The sequence below is a fragment of the Pipistrellus hanaki genome (assembly GCF_964339955.1).
Source record: "Pipistrellus hanaki genome assembly, chromosome: 7".
Lineage (NCBI taxonomy): Eukaryota > Metazoa > Chordata > Mammalia > Chiroptera > Vespertilionidae > Pipistrellus > Pipistrellus hanaki.
Window position 1 is genome coordinate 14,759,302 of NC_140509.1, and position 17,990 is coordinate 14,777,291.

The following is a 17,990-nucleotide window of genomic DNA, read 5'->3' on the forward strand; positions in this document are numbered from 1 at the left end:
CTTATCACGGAGTGAGTTATAATTTGTTACTGAAATGATTCTGCCAAAAGATTAAAAATGAATTTTACTAAATCATATTTTTTAAAAAAATGGAAATTCCTGAAGTCCTCTTGTTGAAGAAAACATTAATTTAGTGCTTGCCTGGCTCAGTTTGGCTATAGCTGGGAGGAAGCAACACTTTGCCAGTGAAGAAATTATCTCTAGGCAGGCTAATCGCTCTGTCTGTTCACTCATGCTATATTTATTGAGGACCTACTGTGTGCAAGGTGCCATCAGGCACCAGGGATATCAAAATGAGTAGAACAGACATTTCCCCCTCCAAAAGTAGGAAACACAGTAAGTGGAAGAATGGAAAATTACCATAAGGAGAAGTGAGCATTTGTGCAAAGTGCCATGAGGAGACTGAAGGAGCAAGTCCTCACGTTGGCCCCTCACAGGGGAGGGGCCAGCAGAGATGTGGGTGGGGAGGATGCCCTGCTCTCTCATCATTGTAGCTAATGCCGCTGCCAGAGGCCCAGGCCTCTAATAGAACTCTGTGCTGTTTTCAGCTCCATTGCTGGACGCAAATCATTTATCGGTGTGGGTGAAGGAGCCTCAAGGTCACAGGAAAAGGACAAATGGAAACGAAATGAAAAGAAATAGCCTTGGATTGCTGTCAAGGAGAGAGAGCTATCCCAGGGAATACAGCCCAATTACAGCTGTTCCATGGCACACAGGATCAGTCATCCTTAGAAAGCAGAAGGCCTGCCGAAACGGGTTTGGCTCAGTGGTAGAGCATCGGTCTGCGGACTGAAAGGTCCCGGGTTCGATTCTGGTCAAGGGCATGTACGTTGGTTGCGGGCACATCCCCGGTTGAGGGTGCGCAAGAGGCAGCTGGTCAATGTTTCTCTCTCATCGACGTTTCTAGCTCTCTATCTCTCTCCCTTCCTCTCTGTAAAAAAATCAATAAAATATATATACATATATATATATATATATAAAAGCAGAAGGCCTGCCAGATTTGCGCTTGCACACGTAATGCACAGGGATTCATTTGCACACGTATCAGGCCCTGGGTTAGGCTTTCTGGAAGTGGTAGTGGTGTTACTTCAGGGACTATTCAGCGTCGGGATAAATGTTTTGCCCGTGTCAGAGCAGAGTAGGCCTAAAGTCCCGCAAGGCAAGCCAGTGTCTGTACTAGCCCCTGGGATCTGGCCAAGTGGGGAGTGAGAAGAGCTGAGTTTGACATTAGCCTCTGCCACCAAACAGCTGTGTCACCTCGGCGAGTAAGTTCACCTTTCTGCAGCTCAGCGTTCTGATCTATTATATAAGGTGGGGATAGCAATCCTTCCTCTCTGCTTGCTGCACAGCAGGGCACATTAGAAGGAAGACAGTGCATATGCTTAGCTGGGTAAGGAGAGGGGAGGCTCATTGGTTAGCAGCACAACTAATACATTTGTAACATTATTGATAAGTTATTCACAACTTTAGAAAGGACCTCCTTTTTTCTTCCAACTCTTTAAGACAATTTTATTATTCCTCCTGCCTCCTCCATGTTAGGATCTGGGGGTAGTCTTTCTGAGGGGGAATTCCCTCTCCACCGTCCATTCTGCCTCCATCACTCTGGTCCCAGGAAGTGCCCTCCAGAAATGGACTCAGCTCCGTTAGCCATGAGGGCGCCTGAAACTCACCCTGATCTTGTCTTTGCATCAAGCTTCGTGAACATGAACTGCATATGAATTTTCTCTCTTGTGCTGGATGAACAATGATTTGATTTATTGAAATACCAGCTCCAAGTGAGAGGACAAGACACTCCTGGAGTCTGCTGGTCAGAAAGTCTGGCTTGAGGCCTGGCTGGTGGGGTTCAGTTGGTTGAGTGTCATCCCATGTACCAAAGGTCACCAGTGCCATTCGGTTTGATTCCTGGTCAGGGCACATGCCAGAGTTTTGGTTCCGTCCCCAGTAGAGGGCATGCAGGGGGGCACCTGATTGATGTTTCTCTCTCTTCCTCTCTCTCTAAAAGTCAATAAAAATATATATATTTTAAAAGAAGGTGGGACTTGGCCTGGGCCTCCTTTGCAAAGAGAAACACAGGAAGAACCCTGCAGTGGAAGCCCTGTCATTGGCCAGTCATTTTCCCCCCTCTCTGGGCCTCTGGGTCCCTCCTGTGAAATTCAAGTCGGCCGGGTGATTCCTACGTCCTCTAGCCAAGATCTCAGTGATTCTAGGAAGACCTCCGTGTGTTGATATTCAAACCAACCACACAAAGTGTTCAAATGCGTTCTTGTCAAAATCTGCGCCCGGGTCACTGCAAGGACAGGCAGTTGCAAGGACCTCGGGTCTGATCGGTCCATTCTGGGGGTGTGCTTGCCTGCCTCTGCAGCGCCCTGAATTGCTTTGAGAAGTGGCTCCACGAGGCTTGACCTGAGCAGACTCAACGTCTACACTTGACATTACATAGATGACAGACAGGCCTTTCTTTGGATGGCGAGTGCATGATCTCAGGGTTCTGTATGTGGAAAGTCTGTATGTGAACTAGACTTCCCAGGAAACCCCATTTCACAGATGCCTCCCTGGTTATTACCCCACTTCTTTCACCAGCCTGTCTCAGGCACCTACGGCATCTCACAACACCTCTCTGAGAGAAACCGATGGCCACGTTAAAGGCTCCAGGAGCTGAGTGCCTTGATGGTGATTTCAAAGAGACCTCCGAGGGGCTTGCTCTGAGAGCCCCATAAATCTCAGGCCACACTTGGGACAGCCATAACCTGAGGATCCTCTGGGTGACCCGCTCTTCCTGCTCTGTGTGGGCATTTTCTGGTTTCAGCACTGAAAGTTCCCAGGAACCCCTCAGTCCTGGACGCACCAGGACAGCAGATCGCTCTAGGACTCAGGTTTCTCAAAACTCAGTGTATGTGTGATGATTAAGCTTGCATATTTCTGGGGTGAGTGATTCTGGTGCAAATGTTTTTCTGACCACACTAAGGAAGGTAAGAACTTACAAATTTATCAGCCCTGACATTTGACATTTGGCTACCAGTGGTGCTTGAACTCATCTACACAATCAGAATCACCTGGGAACTTTTTAAAAAAATACTACTACTTGGACTTGATCCAAATCAGTGAAATTAGAATATCTTGGGGTGCTGTCAGGGCTTTGGGGTTATATTTTGAAAGCCCCTTATCCCACTGGAAGGACTACCGGTAAATGGAGCAAATGCAATGGCCATTGCTTCCCTTGGGATCCATTGTGCCTAAAACCTGAGCTACCACGTGGTGGCAGCCCTTCCACCATTTCCTCTCCTGCTCTCATATAGGAAACACACTTTGGAGTGCAAGATGGCAGTATCTGGTGAAATTGAAGACAATATCACTTCTAGGAATAAAACATGAAAGAAACTTTCAGAAGAGTGGATAGGAGATATGTACGAGAATGTTAATTGTAGATTCAATTGTAATGTCCATCAACCAGAGAATGATGCATAAAGTGAGATGGTCCAGTAACCCAAAGAGAATACTACGGTATACTGCAGTGAAAATGAGTGAATCCAAGAAACATATGCCAACATCGGAACAAAGTGGCCATAAGATGTTTCTAAAGTTTGAGGCTATGGTGACCAACTTCTTGACTTGGAAGCTCTGCTTTGGCAGGCAACTATCTTGTCACTGAGGGTTCCTGGGCACGCCGGTGACAGCAATAAAAAGGGCTGCCCAGCAGAGAAGCCTCATCCCAGCTGCTGGAGCTCCTGTTGCTTGTTCTGAAGAAATAACTTAATAGTGCCAAAAGAATTAAGTAGTTTTTCCCCCCCCAATCTTAACCTATTTGCATTGCAATCAAGAAGTCACGTAGACATTTTAGAACTGGTTCCTGAGTTGCCCTTAAATAGCTACACAGCCTGATGCTTCATCCTCATCCATCATCCCTGTCACTGTCCACACAGAACAATACATCCTTTAGAAATGCAGAGGTGACCATGGGCCCAGGATCTCAAGGGGGTTCATCTCCTTTAGCTTCCCCAGGTGGCTGACACATGGATATTATTTTTAAAGGCTTGTAGAGCTCACCTGGTCCAAGTTTGGCCACGGCGTAGAGGAGGTCGTAGTTGAGGACTGGTGTGGCATCGCTGATGGGCTGCCAGCCAACGGGAGGAGATGCCGGGGGTGAGATGAGAAACTGTTTGGCGGGCTGTGGTGGAGCCAAATGCAGTTTGTCTCCGTCTGTTTCTGGAGTCTGAACCTTTCAAACAGAGTAGAAATGAAGACAAGTGACTCAGTATGGCTCAGAGGTGCCACATTGGCCTCGATTTTAGCTTAGTAATTACTCCTTACCACACAGCACGTGCTCAATCATCTTATTTCACCCTATATCAGTGGAGCCCAACCTTTACTGTGCATCAGAATTCTCTGGAAAGCTTACTAAAATACACACTGCGGAGTCCTGGCGTTTCTGACTCAGTAGATCTTGGTGGGCCCAACGATTTCATTGCTAACATGTTCCCAGATGATGCTAATGAAGCTGGTCCCCACATCCACCCCTCCTTTTCTTGCTTTCTTTCTTCTTCCTTTTAATTGAGGTGAAATTCACATAATATGAAATTAACCATTTTGGAGTAAACAATTCAGTGGCATTCAGTATATTCCCAATGTTTGCAGCCACCTATCTCTCAAAAAAAATCTTCATCACCACGGAGGAAAACCTACACCCATTAAACAGTTGCAACCATTTCTGTCTCCAGTCAGAGTGTGTGGCAAGTACCAATATGATTTCTACCTCTGTGGCTTTACCTATTCTGAAGGTAGTATAAATGGAATCATAGAATATGTGACTTTTTGTGTCTGGCTTCTTTCATTAAGCATAATGTTTTAAAAGTTCATCCATGTTGTAGCATGTAACACTATCTCATTCATTTTTATGGTTGAGTAATATTCCACTGAATGAACAGACAGGTAGTTTGTTTACCTGTTTCACTTAATGATGCACATTTGGGTTGTTTCTACTTTTTGGCTAACGCTGCTATGAACATATGTGTACATGTATTTGTTTGAGACCAATTTTCAATATTTTTCTATATATAACTAGCAGAGGAATTGCTGGGTCAGATGGTAACTATATGTTTAATTTTTTTTGAAAAAACAAGTGGGGTTTTAACAGATGGAGAGACTGAGGTTTCCACAAGTCATGCATGTTATTAGCAGTGTGAGATTTAAGCATGTGTCTGAGGCCAAACTCCAAGTTCTTTTTCTTTTTTAGCTTTTATTTTATTTTATTTTATTGTGGTAAGAACACTTAACACAAAATCTAACCTTTTAACAACTTTCTAACTGGCTATTTTCTTTTCTTTTTTTTCCTTCAAAATATATTCTATTGATTTTCTACAGAGAGGAAGAGAGGGGGATAGAGAGTCAGAAACATCGATGAGAGAGAATCATAGATCAGCTGCCTCCTGCACACCCCCACCGGGGATGCACCCACAACCAAGGCACATGCCCCTGACCGGAATTGAACCCGGGACCCTTCAGTCCGCAGACCAACGCTCTATCCACTGAGCCAAACCGGTTTTGGCTTAACTGGCTATTTTCAAAACACAAAAGACAACAAGTATTAGAAAGAAATCTTTATATACTGTTGGTGGTTCCTCAAAAAATTAAAAATGGAACCACAATACGATCCAGAAATTCTACTTCTGGATATTTACCCAAAAGAATTAAAATCAGGCTCTTGAAAAGATATTAGCACTTCTCATGTTGATTGCCACAGTATTCATAATAGCCAAGATACGGAAACTTCCTAAATGTCCTTTGACAGATGAATGGAGAAAGAAAATGTGGCATATACATAAAACGGAATACTCTTCAGCCCTGAATGGTACCATCTTTGTAGAGTCCAATTAGAAACAATGTTTACTGACCAATAAGATATGGATCGGGATATATATTGATGGAACATTATGGACATTGATTGTGTATTGTGAGGACACTGTGTGCATTGCCAAAAATTACCCATTTATTTTTGGAGTAGTCAGAATTTACTTTTGGGTTAAATAAAACACAAAATTAATTTCCATGTGTTTGTAAGCTTTTGTTATGAATGTAAATTACTGAAAAGGTATGCAGTCCACTAAAACAGTCATCTAATTTAAGTTTTAAATATAATCTTGCCAGGAAGGTTAGGAGTAGTTGTGATTAGAGCATTCTTTACAACTATTACTTGGTATTTGTTATGCATTTACCAAATTTTAGGCACTTCTTTATCCAATAATTTATTTAATTCTATAACAACAGTATGGGTATATATCATCACCCCCACTTATAGCTGAGGAAACGGAGACCCTGTCAGGTTATGTGACTGATGTAGGTTAAAGCCCAAGCTGTCAGGCCTCAGAGCCCACTTCTCAACCTCTATGCTGTCCCTGATACACAGGCTTATTTCTCAGAAGACTATGTATAGACCACAAACCAAGGTGACAGTTTACATTTTGAAAAAGGCGAACAATAATGTAAGGCCAAAGGATTACCTTTGGTAAGAATTACCTGTGCAAAGTAGAGTTTTAATTTTTTCCCTCGGAACTGGGTTTCATGAAGCTCTATCCTGGCTCGGGCTGCAGATTTGGGATTGCTGAAGTTTATTCGGACACGTCGGAAACTCTTAAATAGCTGGAACGTCACGCAGTCATCATAAGTCCGGAACAGACCCTCAAATTTTTCCTGAACAAAACAAACACAGAGGAACATCCATTGGTCATGTATCTGCTATGATGCCTGACCTGACAAAAACAAATAGCTAGTAAATGAACAGGCTGTCCCCAACATAAAATTAAAACAGATCACTGGTTATGGTTTTGTTTTGTTTTTGTTTTTCATCTATCCTTCTGTTACCCGGTGCTAAATACACCTGCGGATTCAGTCATGGGATCCATAACCGGGCTCCAGGGATCCAGAGAATACAAGTGAATGGAGTTTAAAGCACATGAAAAAACTGTAAGTTATGCAAAATATTTAGTAAGTTTCTGTGCACTTGTGTTTCTTCCTTGAGAGAGATCAGAGCTGTCTTAAGATTCTCAAAGAAGTCCATTATCTCCAAGATATTAGAGGTACTGAGTAAAGCATGTGGCAGACATTGGTAGTGATTATTGATCTTGGTGGCATTTTTCTTGCCTAAAGATATAATAGCCCACACTTTCCAAACCACCCCCAGTGTCATGTGATTAGTCCTGATCAATGACATGTATGCAGAAGGCAAAAAACAAAACAAAACAAAAACAAAACAAAACAAAAACAAAACAACTCTTGAGAAAATTTCCAGTCTCTCTCCTTGAAGATGGCATGTGCTTGGCAGTCAGAAGCAGACTCGCCTCAGCCTGGGTCCCTGAGTGCCTGTGTGGAGTACAATTATCTTGCTTCCTGTTCTCACCCCATCCTGTAAATAACTGCCTTGGCAAGGAAAAAAAAGGCCCTCTATTGCACTAAACCACTGAGATTTGGGGATAATTTTATTCTCACAGCATAACCAAGCCTATCACAATATAAAGCAATCATTTAAGTTTTTTGATTCAATGCAATTCTCAATTCAATTGAACAAATCTCTATTAAATGCTCACTTTGTAAAATGCTTGGTCTCTAGGAGAATACAGAAATGAGTATCATTTTGTTTTGACTCACAATGATCTAACAATCTAATGTGAGAGGCAGACATAGACACAAATAAGAGAATGCCCAAATGATTAGGAAAAGACTTAGAGAAATAAAAAATTTACATATTAATACCATCTGTCTGGCTCCTCTTAGCTTTAAAAATATCCTTATTATAAGCAACAAAAACAGTGCATGTTAAATTACTGTTTTTCCATTAGTGAGTGTTCTTAATGGAGAAATTGACACTAAGGAAATAATTTCTATTTAAAAAAAAATCCAGATTCTTGCCCAGCCAGTATTGTTCAGTGGGTTGAGAGCCAACCTATGAAGCAGGAGGTCATTGTTCGATTACTGGCCAGGGCATATGCCCTGGTTGCAGGCTCTATACCCAGTGTGGAGCATATAGGAGGCAGCTAATCAATGATTCTCTCTCATCATTGATGTTTCTTTCTTTCTCTTCCTAGCCTTTCCTCCCTCTCTTTATTTCCTTCCCTCCCTCCCTCTTCCTCTCTCTTCCTCTATGAATTCAATAAAAACATATTTTAAAAAATTCTGATTCTTTTATTTCTACAATAAAAGGTATATTGTTATAAGAGTGAGTACAAGTGGGAATAGAGATGCATGGAAGATTAATACTGTAAGGTTCAATGAATTTTGATTTGAAATAGACCTAAGGGATAATTAACTCAACTTTTCTCTCACCACCTCTATCAATTTAGCAGTCAGGACCCAGAGGTCTGTAGAGATTAAGACTTGCCCATGGTCACATGGCCAGTTAGTGGCAGAGCCATGACTGGTCAAAGTCCTTATGATCTTGAATATAGAGATGCTTTCAACTACAGAGAAAATTACACTGCTAGATTGAAAGAAAGAGATAACTGCTCTAATGAGAACAAGAGCTGGATAGCAATACACGGACCCAAGGCTCATGTGTGACCTTATCTAAGAGGAGCAACAGTGTGATGTAGGATTGTAAAATCACTGACTCAGAGGTTGCCATGTCAGAGAAGAACTTGGGCATCTGAGAATTTGTCTCAGACCCTCAAGTTTCTGGTTTGTGATTCTTTCAAATGCTGTTGCTCATTTCTGAGATTCCCCAGGGCATGGCTGTCTATAATCCCCCCCCCCCCCGCCCCCGCCCCAGTTTTAATTCTTGTATCTGCACACTTTCTCTTTATATCATAGATATTCAGTCCAGAACAAAAAAGAATATGCTTAAAGCATGTTTTTTGTTGGTTGGTTTGTTTCATGATATGAATGGAATTTGAAGAGTTCTTTCTCCCCCTTTTCAGGCTCTGTTCTTATTCCCCTTTCCCTTTCAAGAGCAAAACAACATTCTTCCTCCTCTGTTTCTTGGCAGGTTTTCTTTTTTTTCTTCTTTTTTCTTTTCTTCTTTCCTCTCATCTTTCAGGCCTTCGGATCAGCCAACTCCCAGCCCAAGGGGGCTCATTAAGGAATCCTGCATTTTCCTGAACAGAAATCCTGGGAATGTATTGCTTTCTGCTCCATAATAATAACAGTCTTCTCAACTGGTTACATCATAGATGGTGGTTTGATTAATTTGGGGAATTTTTAAAAATGGAAGAAAATAAGAGATTAAAAATACTTATTGCAACATAGAGAATCATGTTTTTTAGGGTAAAATCCTTGGGTCATCTCTATGGCTCTAGTTTTCTATTTCCAGTTTGGGAGTTCCACCTCCCTCTCCCACCCAAGGTCTCAGCATCAACAGTAAGATTCAGATAAGATATGGGGTGGGAGCAGATGTTCATTTCCTTGGAGTCTAACTCACTGTTTTTCATCCTATATTTCTTCCCAGTGCCTCACATCTCAGGGGTTGAGCTGTTTGGCCTCCGGCCTGGCTGGATGTGGAGAAAGGAACCAAGGAGTTCTGGCCCTGGGCTCAGGGAGGGGTGCCAATCAATGGCCGAGGTGCTGCCCTGTTGGGAGGCCTTGGCAGATGTCAGTATGATTGCACTTCCTTCTCCACTGCTCCTCACCAAAGGCTTTCAGGCAGCTACTCCCATCAAGCCGGAGGTGGCCAATGACAGAAACCTCTTTGACATCCCTTGTCTGGGGCGTAGGCCCACAAGTCAAAAGAGCTCATCGGCCAGGGTTTTCATTTGACCATCTGGGGCCCACATTCTACAATGATAAAAGTAATAAACAAATAGCATTTCCTTGATGTGTCCTCTCTGCACAAGTCTTTTGGGAATATGTAGGGACAAACGGCAGAGGGAAAGCATGGGGAGGGAGTGAAACCTGGCCAAGAATTAGGGACTTGCTGGCCATCTCTACTTTTTTGCCATTAGTGACATAACAAACACTTCATTTGCTTAGGCAATATGATACCAGACCAAATTGGTTAGAGGCAGATCTAGCACAGTGAACCCGCCAGACCCTTAGGCAAAACAGCAACAAGAACAAAGCCAGCACAGGGGTACCTCTGTGTGGTTTCAAGCACCTCTTCTGTGGTTTTAATGCTCAGGTTCCCACTAGGCACACAGCAATATTTTGCTGTCCGCTGGCTGCTAATTTCCTCCACTCTGGTACCCCACAAACCCAGTAAATTCCTCATTTCCTTCTTAGTTTCCTTTGTAGCCACTATTTTAAATAAAGTTCTACAGCAGCGATCTCAAACTTTGGTCTCAGAACCTTGCTATCCTCTTAAAAATTATGGGGGATCCCTAAAGAACTTTTGAAATGTGGGTTTCATCTATCAATGTTTATTGCACTAGAAATTAAAAATGAGAAATTAAGAAATTTTTATTTATAAGTCCATTATATGTTAAAATAATATTTTATAACGAGAATTACCTTTTCAAAACAAAAAAAGGTAGTAAGAAGATTGACATTGTTTTACCTTTTGCAAATTTCTATAATTTCTAACTTAATAGAAGATGCCTGGAATCTCATGCTGGCTTCTGTGAATTTGATCAGTTAACATGATGTTGCTTTGTCTCCAGGATAAGAAGAAAAGCTGGCCTGGCTCAAATATGCAGTTGGAAAAGGGAGGAGGGTTTTAATAGCCTTTCAATGAATTTCAAATATTCTTCCTTGATACATCATTAAAACATGTATTGTAATGTTGAATCTGTTTTCTTTGGTTATATTAAAATCCACTTATCCATTTTGCATCTTTAATAGATTTTTTTACTTGCACATGTTCTGTAAGAGTGTGCATTGGTCATTTAGAAAATATTGGTTCTCGAGTTATGCTGCTTTTCCAAATGTCAACGCCTGTCATTGCACAATATCAAAAACGCCATTCATTAATATTACTGCCTATCTTATCAAAGTTGTCAGATGCACCCTATCGGATACAAGTTTTCCAAAATTCTAGATTTGCTTGGAAGTTTATTCTTTATCATTGGCAACAAACACTGTTGGTTATTTTACTTTTTTAAAAAAAAATATTTTCATTGATTTCAGAGAGGGAGGGAGGGAGAGAGAGAGAGAGAGAGAGAGAGAGAGAGAGAGAGAGAGAGAGAGAGAAACATCAAGAATGAGAGAGAATCATTGATTGGCTGCCTCCTACATGCCCCACACTGGGGACCAAGCCCACAACCCAGGCATGTGCCCTGACTGGAATCGAACTTGGGACCCTCAGTCTGCAGACTGACGCTCTATCCACTGAGGCAAACCAGCTAGGGCTAGTTATTTTTCTTGAAGTACATGCTCACTCATTCATTTTTGAGAAAATGGTTGCCAAATATCGAGGTCTGCATAACTGTAATTTGCCTGTTAGTTATCTTTTCAAGTCAACAATTTGTTCCATGAGAAAAATACCTGCCCAATTCAGCTTCAGACAGCTTAGACTGTTGCCTTGAGACAAGCATTGTGTTTTGGCTGCTATACAGTGCTTTATGTGTACCCTCCATATTGTTATTCAGATTACTAAAAAGGCTCAAGGGTAGAGTTAATAGAATTAATTTGTACTGTTTGATCAAGGACGTTCTTATGAAAAACTGGTATTTTGCTTTTTACTTTTCCTTTTTCTAAATTTAAATCATGAGTGTGTCACTGTAAAGAATACAAATACTACCAATACAGTTTGATGCCACTGCACTGATTCATACCCTAAAGACAGTTGCTTTTGCCTCAGAAGTGTGAATGTCAACACAGTTGAGAAGGAAATTGTTTTAATATTATTATGAATACTAGAAGGCCGGTGCATGAATTTCATTCATGGGGTTGGGGGGTGGAAGAGGGAGGGAGGGAAGGAAGGTATCCCTCAGCCCAGCCTACACCCTCTCCAATCCGGGACCCCTGGAGTAATGTCCGACTGCCCGGTTAGGCCCGATCCGAGCCTCCAGAATAGAGAGGCAATATACTCCTGCTACTTTACTAGTAAGCCACTCAGTTCCAGCATCCCTAGGGAACTAATACAGGCAGTTATGCAGCACCAGTGACCAACTAAGTCTTGGAATGAGACAGTTTGAATAGAGCTAACCAATACAATTAGGCCATTTGTTTCCTAGGAGAGCAGTAAGGGGACAGGTGGGTCATTTTAGGGTGAGGTATGCAAGACAGGGGTGTGTATACATGTGTGTGAGTGTGTGTGTGTGTGTGTGTGGGGGGGAGAGTAAAGGAGGGCCAAGAGGAAACTGTTCGATGTATTCTACTTGGTTGATGGATACAAAACCCCAAAGTATTTTATAGACTAGTAGAATTTTAAAACATTATCTTCAATATAACTCTATATGAGGCAGGCTGCAGATAAATAATACCGTCTAATACATTATCTCATTGAATCACCATTTTCCCAACAGGCCCTTTGAGGAAGTGTTGGGTTATCATCATTGAGTAGCATATGAAGCAACTGAAAGCCATAGAAGTTAATGGCCTTTACAAAGTCACACAACTAACTAGTTAGCAAAACCAGAATTAGTGAGCTCAAGTGGGTGATACTACATAAATATCATAGATGGTACGCAAACAAATGAGAAGTCTGAAAAGCAAGAACATCAGCGTTCCTTGTCCATTGGAGAGAAGGTGGTGCCGTTGAAGACTACAGAAGTCCAGCGGTGTCTTTATCTTCATTCCTAACGGTGCTGCGGGCCTTCGTGTACTTTTCAATTTTCTCTCACGATCCCTCTGGGTATAAATTATCTTAATAAGACATTCAGCTTCTCTCAAAAGCGCAAGGCTCTCATCCATCAGATAACACCTCCCAGAAACTGCCTAAGAATGAAACAATTCATTCATGTTTATCACCTCTCCATGGATGCCGCCGCCAGGTCATGTGCAGACCCAAGTTTATGGATCCTACGGGTTCCCCAGGAGGGCCTGCCTTCTATAGGACTGCTACTGTACATCTCCCAGGATGCAGACTCCTTATGTGAAAGGAGTAACCAGGCCTGCATGTGGGGGTTTACACCTGGATTTTAACCTATGATTTCACAGGCTAGGAAGACTTGTCTTAAATCACTAGTATGTTGTGGTTTTGATATTTCCTAAATAAAAAAAATCAGCAGGAAAAGAAGGCTCCTAATCCTTCTATTTTTGTTTTTTGTTTTTAGAAAGCATTTATATTTATTATTATTTTATTTATATTTTATTTTTTATATTGTTATAACTTTAACAAAGTCTTTATTGTTGAAAGTTTTACATATGTCTCCTTTGTTTCTGACCTCCCCCCACCCCGTTTCTGTGCCCCTGCCCCCCCCACCCCAGCACATGTCCCCATCCCCCTATTGTCTGTGTCCATTGGTCATGCTCATATTCATGCATACAAGCCCTTTGGTTGATCCCCTCCCCCTCCTCTGCCTTCCTTCTGAGGTTTGACTGTCTGTTCAATGCTTCTATGTCTCTGGATCTATTTTTGTTCATCAGTTTTTATTGTTCATTATATTCTACAAATGAGTGAGATCATGTGATAGTTATCTTTCTCCGGCTGGCTTATTTCGCTTCGCATGATGCTCTCCAGGTCCATCCAGGCTGTTGCAAATGGTAAGAGTTCTTTCTTTTTTACAGCAGCTTCTCAACCCTTCTTTACTGATAGAAGAAGTGGACAGCCCAGCTGGTGTGGCTCAGTGATTGAGTGTCGACCTATGAACCAGGAGGTCACCATTCGGTTCCCAGTCAGGGCACATGCCCAGGTTGTGGGCTCAATCCCTAGTAGAGGGTGTGCAGGAGGCAGCCAATTAATGTTTCTCATCATTGATGTTTCTATCTCTCTATCTCTCTCCCTCTCCCTCTCTGAAATCAATAAAAATATATTAAAAAAAGGAAGTGGAGATACTCCATGCTACATAACGGCTCCAACAAAAGAAACTTCACTGGCAAAGGCACAGAGGTCATTACTCTTTTCCTTGAGGCCTCGTGAGAGACAGATCTCAAACTTGACCCCAGGCTCAGAAGGACCCGCTTTGTTCCTAAAGCCTCTGGCTTCACCACTCACTCTCACTTTCCATGGTCTGTGTTGGATTCTGTTTTTCATTCCCAGTGGTGGCCCTCAAGTTCATTGTGGCAGGATCACATTGCTATGCAAGGACACATTTTAACTTCTTTACTTAAGGAAGTCTCCATTTCTATGATCCCAATGAGCCATTATCTATACATTTAGGACTGGAGAAGTCCTTTGATAGCTGCCAAAAAACTCCCTCCAAACTAAGAAAATGTACAGGGGCTATAACCTGGAAAGTTCTTTGAACAGGGGAGCATCTAAGTACTGTGGAGCCTGAAGCTTTTGACAACTTGGGACACCTTCTTGAAGCAACATCATATAAAAAAGGTTTAACTTTTGCAAATTTTATAAAAATGGATGAGCACATGCCAGGGCCCTGCCAGGTTTTGGTAGAAGTCCATGCAAATGAGGGCGCTGAAACTGACGCTTCATTCACTTTTTAGGAAATGTGACTAAGAGACTGAGCCTACGATATGATCACCAAGCAGTCTGGAGCATATGTTCTCAGAACAGCTAAAATAAGTCCAGTGCTTACATCATTCTTCCTGATGAGAGTCACTTCCTTACGTGTTTGAGTCACCAGAATGAGAGCCAAGAAATTTGCATTTCTGAAGTTTCAGCCCAGGAATCATAGGTGGCTCTGTCCCTGCCCCTCGTGAACCCATTTGTAAATACCTAAGGTGGAGAACTGAGGAGGGGAAACAAGTTAGGGGGGTGCTTGAAACCTGTCCTGTGGGTATTCAGTAAGGGGTAATAGGTGCAAGGAACCTGCCTGCCAAGGACCCTTGTGGGGTCTAACTCTGTGCAGCATGCCCACCCTTTGCATGGGTGAGATCCTGCCAGCACCTGAATCCAGGGCTTGTCTGGTAGGTCAGACTAACTCCACCAAGTGTCAAGGGGCTACAGAATCTGGGTATGACAAGCAAAATACCTGCATGCCTACATGCTCCCTGCTTATCTCCCAGGACACTTGGGAGCCCTTGAGAGTTTCCCAATGGGTCTTTGAACACCCAGCGGCTATGGGGAGGAGCATCCCCATGTACTGAGGGTACAAGGGGGTGGACCAGGCCACACTTGAGAACTCAGAGAGCACCGAGGGCACAGATCTCTGTCACATGCCACAAATTGGACATATCTGTATAGTGATATGTACAAAGAAAGGATCTGACAGTCCTTTCATAGCTGCCATCTTCCAGTTTACACTACCAACGGCTGCCTTGGTTCAGGCCATTTCCTGAGGGCTAATGACAGCTTCATCCTTCTTTGGGCCACCACATTCTCTCCTCTGCAAATCTGCAAGAGCTCCTGTGGCTGTCAGCAGCTCTTCCTAGATATTTGCTCTAACTGTGCATGTGTGATCGGTGAGAGGCACAGCCTCCTTTACAGTTTACCCAATCTCCACACAGGAATTGCATTTCAAATGCATTTAAGTATTGATTTAGCTATTATACACAGGTAAAGAGGGGCAGCATAATGCCATATTACTGGCACAGACTCTAGGGCCACTCTATCCAGTTCAAATCCTAGATCCGGGATTTGTACAACCTTGAGCCACTTACCTATTTGACATCTCAGTTTTCTTATCTGTAAAATGGGGATAAATAATAGTATTGCCCTCATAGGGGTGACCTGAGCATTAAGTGAATTAATGTATTTAAATAACTTGGAAAGCTGCTGAGTGTGAGTTGTTACTTCCCAGACAGGAAGATGATGATATTTGGCCTGCTAGCTCTAGCTGTACCACCTCCATATATCTAGATCCAAGCAAATCATCATTTACGCCTATATCTATCTATATTTATATCTATGCCTGTGCCTCTAACTAATCCTTAAAGACTGTAAAGAGCAATTATAGGAGTGCCCAGCGTAATATCTCATATAAATTAAGGCTAATCACACTAACAGCATTTTATTAATGTTACTATCTACTTAAAATGTAGAGCCCAAATTAACCATCAAGATTTCCTTCTTGGCTGCAAAGCTTTAAACATTTCCTTTACAAAACCTGCATAGTGAATTAAATAATTCTAAGGTGGAAGTCAACTGGGTAATTGCCTTCAGACCTTTCCTATGGAGGCCCTGCACCATCAGCAGGGGCTGGGGCTCAGAGAGGCAGGGAACAAAGAGGCCAGCCATAGGGAAAATCTCTGACACCTGTCTACTTCACCTGTCTCAACACACCTCAGCTACCTTTTAGACAAATCCATCTCCACCAACTCTATTCTCACATTCAAATTCAACTATTTCCTGAACATTTCCTTTGGAATATCCCATAGGTGCCTTAAACTTAATGGCTTAAACACACACACACACACACACACACACACACACACACAAATAAAATAAAATAAAATAAAATAAAATAAAATAAAATAAAATAAAATAAAATAAAATAAAAAAAAATAAAAAAAAATTCTTTGCCAGAGGCTGAATGTCATCTTGCTCTTTTCCTTCTCCCTCATCCCACATCCCATCATTCAACAAGCATTGCGTTCTTTCTGCCCTTCATTATCTGATCACATTCCTCCTCTATAAAATCCTTCAGTTGCTTCACATAGCTTTAGAATAGAATACAAGTTGGCTTAGCATTTAAGACCCTTTATAAAATGGCCATCTCTCTCACCCTCCTAACTTCATATCCAATCTTTGTCTTTACCTGCTCCCTGCACTCCAGCCAGACTTCCACTTACAGGTTCCCAAAGACAGGCTAGTCTATATCTCCAAGCCTCTCTCTTTAGCCAGTGACACCCTTTTCTTTCAGATAACTTACTTTTTCTATATTCTTGTTTGTTTGTTTTTCCCCCCAGTTTCATTGAAATACAATTGACATATAACACTGTATAAGCTTAAGATGTTTACATAAGAGTTTCATAAGTGTATATATTGAATAATGATTACAACAATAGAGTTAGTTACTATCCATCAACTCACATAGTTACACATATTTCTCTACTTGTGATGAGAATTTTAAGATCTATTCTCTTTGCCCTGCTCAAATATATAAGCCAGTATTAACTATAGTCATCAGTGTATTAAAGCCCTATCATAAAACTTCTAATTATCTCCCAAGTCCCCACTTAGATCGCCTATCTATGAAATCCTCCAGAATCCCACTGAGATTCCAACATCTTCCATTGTGCTCCTGTCACAGACTTATCTAGTTCACGAGGGTAACTGCTCCCTCATTAACCGAGTGTAAGAACTTCAAGGGCAAGAATGGTTCAGTCTTTGTACACTGCTCGGTATTCATTATTGGTGCCCGTGTGGAAAGGAAACAAACAGGGCAACGTAGATGGAGCAGTCCTCCCATCTCCCCCCCCACTACCTTTTGATAAATTTTCCTTCTCTTCAAAGCTGCTCTTCAATAAAATCAACAAACATGTACTGAACACATAGACTAAGATTCTGCATACTGCAATAGGAAGCCAACAATCAAATTAAACACATTTATCCCCAGAAGTCTTTCCTAACCCCTTCCCCATTCCTCCATCTAGGTTTAATCCGTTACTTCCTTCAACTTTTTAAAAACACTCTAAACCTCTTTTCAAAATAATATGTCACCAAGATGTGTGTGTGTGTGTGTGTGTGTGTGTCACTAAAGATTTCAGGGAAGAAACAGTAAATGAAGATGGGTGGAATATTGATGTGTGGTGGTGGGAGCCTTTAGAAGAAGCTTTTTGTTCCAGGCAGGGCAGCCAGCATTACCAAAGGATTTATATTCCTATTCATCTGATGTCACTTCTTAAAAAAAAAAAAAAAAAAGTATTTTGAGGCACTTATGGAAGAAGGGGGCAAAAATAATAGTCAGTCCTAAGCCACATTGCCCGAGGCATGCACTCACACTGCTATTAAATATTTAGGGAGTGGCAGGAAACCCCTCAAAATGAGAACGAAGGTCTTATTGTTTTAAGGGCCTTATGTGTTTCTTACAACATTTATTTCCCTAGCAATATGCTCTACTGAATATATC

At 41.9% G+C, this 17,990-nt stretch overlaps 1 protein-coding gene across 4 annotated transcripts in view; it reads right to left on the reverse strand.

Annotated features, from left to right (window-relative positions):
• Window positions 1-17,990, reverse strand: part of RCAN2 (regulator of calcineurin 2) — a 223,897-nt gene that overhangs the window by 17,069 nt on the left and 188,838 nt on the right. For all 4 annotated transcript variants that reach the window (XM_084889845.1, XM_084889847.1, XM_084889846.1 and 1 more), the window contains 2 exons: window positions 6,511-6,684; window positions 4,045-4,216 (listed from right to left, as the gene is read on the reverse strand). In XM_084889845.1, coding sequence (XP_084745971.1) covers window positions 4,045-4,216; window positions 6,511-6,684 — 346 coding nt within the window. The remainder of the gene's footprint in view (window positions 1-4,044; window positions 4,217-6,510; window positions 6,685-17,990) is intronic.